At 43.2% G+C, this 6,674-nt stretch overlaps 1 protein-coding gene across 1 annotated transcript; it reads right to left on the bottom strand.

Annotated features, from left to right (window-relative positions):
* Positions 1-412: 412 nt before the first annotated feature.
* Positions 413-5,865, bottom strand: kpna1 (karyopherin alpha 1 (importin alpha 5)). Its single transcript, XM_070928545.1, has 14 exons — positions 5,824-5,865; positions 4,930-5,063; positions 4,526-4,639; positions 4,290-4,389; positions 3,877-3,971; positions 3,555-3,686; positions 3,247-3,335; positions 3,034-3,133; positions 2,674-2,837; positions 2,240-2,318; positions 2,010-2,135; positions 1,732-1,859; positions 1,239-1,414; positions 413-831 (listed from the first exon to the last, which is right to left on the bottom strand). The coding sequence occupies exons 2-14, from the start codon at positions 5,053-5,055 to the stop codon at positions 644-646; spliced, it is 1,617 nt and encodes a 538-aa protein (XP_070784646.1). The 5' UTR covers positions 5,056-5,063; positions 5,824-5,865; the 3' UTR covers positions 413-643.
* Between the last annotated feature and the right edge of the window lie 809 nt (positions 5,866-6,674).

Genomic DNA, 6,674 nt, shown 5'->3' with positions numbered 1-6,674 from the left:
CAGTCAAACATGTGGTCAACGTCTCATGGTCAGTCCAGTGTTTAGGTTTGATCATTCTTCTTTATGTGTGTGTGTGTGTGTGTGTGTGTGTGTGTGGGAGGGGGGTAAAAATCACGTCCATGTTTGTCTGTCTTGTGAGCCATTAATGCTTCAATCAGACAAGCAGTGCAGTCCTACAAACTCCCGCCTAATCAGAGATGGGGATTGCCAATCGTACGGGAACACGGAGGTGCTTTTTATTTTGGATGAGCTGAGGAGGAAATCCAAAAAGTAAGACGGGGGTGGTGTTACAGGGACAGTCTGCTAGTAGGGGATGCTGGGGCCTGAGCAGGTCTATGGGGTTCAGGCGCAGAGGTGAGCTCAGCGCAAGACAGAATGATGAGTGAAACCTTCACAGACTGGCTGACAAGACTGCAGAACTTGACCCACGTTGGACGTACGCACACACATGTGCTCCTGTAATGTTACATTTTTCATAATCATGATAATGATTAAATCAATCTCTCTGACGATGAGAAGGGGATGGAGGAGGAGGGGACCCGAGGGTCGTCGTCGCCCTTGATCATGGCAGTAGGCATAGAGTGAGAGAAATGAGCAGAAGTGAGGATGAAGGTGGAGCACGAAAGGGAGGGAGGATTTAGCATTATAGCTGGAAGCCTTCCATCGGGGCCTCGCACTGCTGGAAGAGGAACTGCTGCTGCTGCAGATCGACAGCTGGAGCCAGAGACGGGTCCTCGTCTTCAGTGTTGAAGTAGCGCTCGATCAGGTCGAAGGCCTTCTGGTAAATTTCCTGGTTCTCATGGCCCTGCAGGAACTCCAACTTGTCCAGACCTGGGAAGACGGGAGGAAGGTGGTGCTGGAATGATTAGTCAATTGACAGATTATTAACTGTCAGTTAATCAATTCATTTATCAAGTTTAACTGCCTAAACATCTGTTTCTAGTGTCTACAATGTGGGGATTTGCTGGTTTTCTTTTTGCTAGATTTCCACCTAAAAAGGTATGTTTCTAATAAGTTCTACTCTTGGTGTAACTGAAAACAACAAACTGGTCAACAATGTCATTAAGTTGTAAAACCATGGGTTTGTTTATGTAACCTGCATTTTTGCTCCAAAATGTAAAAAATACAACATTTGCATTTCATTTGAATATGTTTAGTTCAAGTGGGTACATTTAGAATTGCTTAAATATAAACAGCATGAATGTAATCATTTTAATTGTATGTGTGTGTGCACTCACCATAGGCCTCCTCAATGAGTGCACAGTAAGGGTTGATGCCTCCTCCCCTCTTGGCCTCCAGCTCTCCAAGTCGCAGAATGTTCTCCAGGCCATTTAGAGCCACCTGAACTATTTTGGAGTCCATAAGTGTGAGCAGGTCACACAGAGGTTTTATGCAGCCGAGGTCCACTAGGTGCCTGCAGGGGGCAGTACACACACACAGTTACAGAGCAGATCTTTTATTAATCATTCGCAGCTAATAATTGGCTTTCGTTTGACAATGGATACAAAGCGTGATCAGCAAACCACACCACAGTCATTATACCAGCTGAAGGATGACTGCCCAGACAGATGAATACCAGGGTTAAGAGTAACAGCTCATTTCCTGTTGTCTAGCTAATATGCCATCCATTTAAAAGGAACAACCCACAGTTCAATGGATGTGAGATCCTTGATATATTGTACTGTACACACCTGCTGTATACTGTATGTTCAACTGCATCAGTAGTCCTACCTAATTTGCTCTGCAGAGCCCCCCGAGGTGGCATTGGTAATGGCCCAAGCCGCCTCCTTCCTTGTGCGAAACTCTGCTACCTGAAGGATAGTGATGAGAGGAGGCAGCAGGCCTGCATCGATCACCATCTACAAAGAAGAAAAAAAAGACTTGATTAGATGATGATTTTCAACCTCTGTATCAACCTCTGGATGCCACACACACACACACACACACACACACACACACACACACACACACACACACACACACACACACACACACACACACACACCCACCTGTATTTGTGCTCGGTTCCCTGCAGTGATGTTGGAGATCGTCCAGCAGGCTTCCTTCTTGATGGACTCCTTGGGGCTGCTCAGGAGGTGAAGTAGGGACTGCAGTGCTGAACAGTTCAATATCACCTAGGTAATCACACAAATTACACACAAAGTCAGAAATATTAATCTATAAGTATCCATTTACCTCCTGCAAAAGAAGTTCACGTGTGCGTACATGCTGCCATTACCTGCGTCTGTAGATCATCTCCAGTGACTATGTTCCCAACAGCTCGCAGTGCAGGGGACACCACCTTATAATCAGAGTGCCTGGAACAAAATGTAATGTATGATCACTCACATGTTGTTTCCCCAAGCTTGAAACTGATATGACCTCAAAATGTTTGCCCTCCGGTTTCAGGACGATAGCAAGAAATGTTAAATCTTACTTTCTGCTGTAGCCTTGAGTTTATGGCATTTTTTTCACATGGAAATACTATTGGAACTTCGTCACAGCTGGTGATGCATTAGTCAAACTTGAATACTGTCTGGGAGTATTCACAACACACCCACATCTGGATTGTCACACCCAATGTAGCGGTGATGAATGGTACACATGAGACATTCTGTTACTGTCAGAGTGAAAACATAGCTCTTAGTATACAGTACGTGTTTAAAGCCTTACATCAGTAACTCCACCAGCCTGCGACAGACTCCTGAGTCAATAACAGCCTGGATTTTATCATTGGGGCCATCAGACAAGTAGGAGAGGGCCCAGCATGCATCAGCCAGGATGTCTGTGTCATTGACAAACAGCAGCCAAGACAGCACACTGAGACACGGGGACACCTGGGGAAAAAAATGGGACAAAGAGGTGCAGCAGGAGGGTTACAGAGGGAGCATGTTGGTGTTAAGTTCAGTGATTTCCAGTTTAGATACAAGCAACTTCATACAGCTTGTGACCTTGAAAAGTGAGATATGATGTACTTTAGCAATGTGAGAGGTGTGCTGTTGCCATAGTGATATGTTTATCTTGGCAAATTACCTTAGTGAAGTCTGGAGGTGGGTTCTTTCCTCTGCACAGGTTTGAGAGCGCCCACACTGCATTCCTCATCATCGTTAGACGATTCTGTTTGGCCAATAACCTGCAAAAAGAGTTTCACCGAGCATGTTTTACAGAGGATACAGGATCAAAGTTGCTCTTTATTTTCAAGTCTAATAAGAAGATTTAGGAAGAAGACAATGAGTTGCTACTTACTGCACCAGGGATGGCAGAATGTTGCAGTCTATGACAAAGTCTCTGCATTCTGTGCTATCTCCTGCTATGTTTCCCAAGGCCCACACTGCCTGAGGGGTAAAGCAATTATTCAGGTCAGTAGATACAACAACATTACAATGAACAATATTCAATGAGAGGATATGTTTTATTCAACCAGGCAGGTTAACTAAACATATCTTGTTATTTACATCAAAATTATAATGGGAAACCTAATAAGAGAAGCTTAAGTGACTGACATTGGGAAGTGATGACCAGAAAAACCACCAGTGCCTCCGAATCCTCCCTACCTGTTCCTGTACGTCTTCAAAATCTGAGCTGAGCATCTCTATGAAAATGGGCACAGCTCCTGCCTGGATCACCACCCGGGTCTGGTGGGATGTCCCTGATGCAATGTTGGTCAACACCCATGCAGCCTCAAACTAAAACATAAATATATTATTTTATTACATATTGATCACTCAGGTTTGATTTAAACTGTTAAATATATTAAATGTCCTCCACCTGCACCCCACACACAATACATGCAGTTTGTGCAGGAAGAGTTCATAACAAACAAGAGCAAAAAACTGCACACCTGCATCATTACTAAGACATACTGAGGAAACGTACCTGCAAAGTGCAGTTTTCTCTCCTCTTCAGGAACTCAACAAAGCGCTCCACCACCCCTGCAGTGGCAATGACTTCATCGATGGGTGGGTTGGGTTCTGTGTGAGACACACAGTAGAGGTGGACAATATGACAAAAATTAATACAGCAATAATTATCACAGCATTATCTTGATATCAATACAAGTGTTTACTCAAGTATTCAAAATTATATGATACAATGTTCATTTCTTAGTTGGAGTGGCACACAGAAGAAAACTGTGTGACTGATTTAATGTATACATGAAACAATGTATAATTTCCCATGCTGAACACATTAAATTGTCATCCAGCCCTAGTAAAAATCAAGTGCACAGGCAGATGCCATGATAAAGAACAGAGGAGAAAAGTATCCATGAGGAATAATAGCCATCTTACCTTTAGAAAGGAGCTTCCTAAAGCGCTGAGTGCCTATTAGCTGCTGCTCAGGAGAACTGGAGAAGATCATTTGAGTCATATCTTCAGAGATCACCCCACCCTGTACAGCACAGAGATGGACATTTAATAAAACACAGTCAAAATGCTGTCACGTCCAACTTCATGCGTGTAGTGAATGTAGATGGATAGCAGGATTATTTCTATTAGTATCAACGTCTTGGTGTTTCTCTTCTTACCATGAGTGGGTCCATATTGTTAGCCTGGGACTCCAGGTAGCCGCTGTCAGCCATCCCATCGTCCTCTGGGATGCCATCATCCTCCACTGTGGCAACATTCCTCCTCTTAAAGAGCTGCAATAGAATAATGTTCAAATAAATGATTTTGGTCTTTCTAAGGATATTTTCACTTCATCATTACATTGCTAGTAACAGAGCATGGATTCAAGTTTACTCCATGACATTAGAAACACTGGTAGGACATAATTTCGTAATCATTAAGACTGTTTGACAGTGATCTGTAAAGAGTGGTCACTATGTCTTCAATTTACCTTGAGGGCAATTCCACCTCCACAATAAGGCATATTAAAACTTATCCTCTGCTGAGGAGGTCTACTTACTCACTTCCTCCAAACTTTGCTCACCTGTTCATCCTTCTTCTGTTTGCGGAGCTGTAGGCCTTCCTCTTCCCTCCTCCTTCTCATTTCATCTGTGTTGAGGGACTTGTTCTTGTAGCTCTTGAGTCGTGCATTGTCCTTACCCTGACTCATTGTGTAGCCTAGGAAGATGCAGAAATATATGTTAATGTAGACAGACTTGGGATAAGGTGAGGAGAAACTCTTTTAACTTCATTAGCAACTGGATACTGTACTGATAGATGTCAAAGTCCTATTTTACACCACCAATTGTATAACAATGCATGTATGAATGTATCTTTAGCTCATGTATATTTGACTTAGCTGTGAGTAGGGCGCCCTTCACTAGTTTACTGTCTGTGTCAAATGTAAGGATTACAGAGACAAGCACTGACTAAGGTAGCTACGTTGATATGGAAACTTCAGCTGTAGTTTACATAACTAAATAGGGCATCATTCCTTTCAGCAATCACTGTTAAACAAATGGGGGCATCTAAGGATACTAGCAAGCTGGTTAGCTTTGTGTCTTAAAACTGCGTAATTAATACGCAACCAAACATATCATTATCTAATGATCCAGTGTGCCGTTTCCCCTAATCGATTCACAAACCAGCAAAGCACAAAATAATAGTAACTTAATGAAGCACAAGTCCACGGGAAGGGTACACTTAGTTAGCTAGCTAGCTAATGTCATAGCCGTTGTTAGCACAATATACTGCCGAAAGCTAGCTGGCCAACAGTGGCTAGCTGAAGTAGCTAACGTTAGATCTGAAATGCAACGTTAGCTCAGGCGACATACCAATATTTTCTAAATGTTGTTGACATTAACGATTAATTCGGCTTCTGATTATAAAGCGTTAATATACATAGACTCCTAAATACATGGAATTATTATTAACTGACCTGTCAAATTGGGCTCTAATCCCCTTCTTCGCTAGGCCACCGTTCGTACAGCCGTTGCCGGTATAGTACTGCGCATGCGTGATATTAAACGCACCCCCCCCACACACACACAACTCCTCCGCAGCTGTTTACACTCCGCCCCACCCACGCGACGCTTCTGCATTATAACTACAAAACCAGCTTCCACAGTCCATATAAAACATGCTGTACACTTGCTGTAAATGTGTAATACACAGTCAACAGGGACAAGACACATTTGACTAACAAACTGTGCAGCAACACCGCTGGGTGCTGACTTTATTTCAAGCCACAGCCGCAGTGGAAATACGCACAGCACGCAGCAACATAAACGACCCATGCAGGGGATAACACATAGTTGAAGCCATGCATTCAAAAAAGTCACCGGAAGGGAAACTTCAAGGACGACTGAATGCAGCCGTCGGCACCTCTGTTCTATGGATGAGCAGGTTAAGTGCAGGTGTGAGTGAGAAACTTGTACGAACCTTAAACGATGCTGTTTTGAAGTAGACGAGACAAGCTGCGGCGCCAGCGGTCATCAGGTGGACGCGTGTCGTCTTCGCAGCTGCAGACAGCAAATAACAACACACGCCAAACGAGAGATGCTCACATGAACACAACCAGCAGCGATGACAGACAGATACAACAAGCATTATAATAATAACAATCATATGCTCGTCATAATAACAACCCCCCCCCTTTTCATTATCTTCATCATGTTGCCTAACATTTAAAAACAAGTTACAAACATATTCACAAGAGACATATAACAGATACGATTAAAGAACAACGTAAAAACAAGCTCTATGTTGCACATTACATTGTTTATACTG

Source organism: Enoplosus armatus, chromosome 21 (genome assembly GCF_043641665.1).
Source record: "Enoplosus armatus isolate fEnoArm2 chromosome 21, fEnoArm2.hap1, whole genome shotgun sequence".
Classification (NCBI taxonomy): Eukaryota; Metazoa; Chordata; class Actinopteri; order Centrarchiformes; family Enoplosidae; genus Enoplosus; species Enoplosus armatus.
Note: the sequence above shows the minus strand (reverse complement) of the source record. Positions and strands in the feature narration are given on the sequence as shown.

Bases quoted from the DNA above. Each gene is read 5' to 3' on its own strand.
- kpna1 (XM_070928545.1), bottom strand. From the start codon at position 5,055: ATGAGTCAGGGTAAGGACAATGCACGACTCAAGAGCTACAAGAACAAG. The intron at 4,390-4,525 runs GTAAGAAGAGAA...TGTGCTGTACAG, and splicing joins ACAATATGGACCCACTCATG to GGTGGGGTGATCTCTGAAGA. The intron at 1,860-2,009 runs GTGGGTGTGTGT...TCTTCTTTGTAG, and splicing joins GGAACCGAGCACAAATACAG to ATGGTGATCGATGCAGGCCT.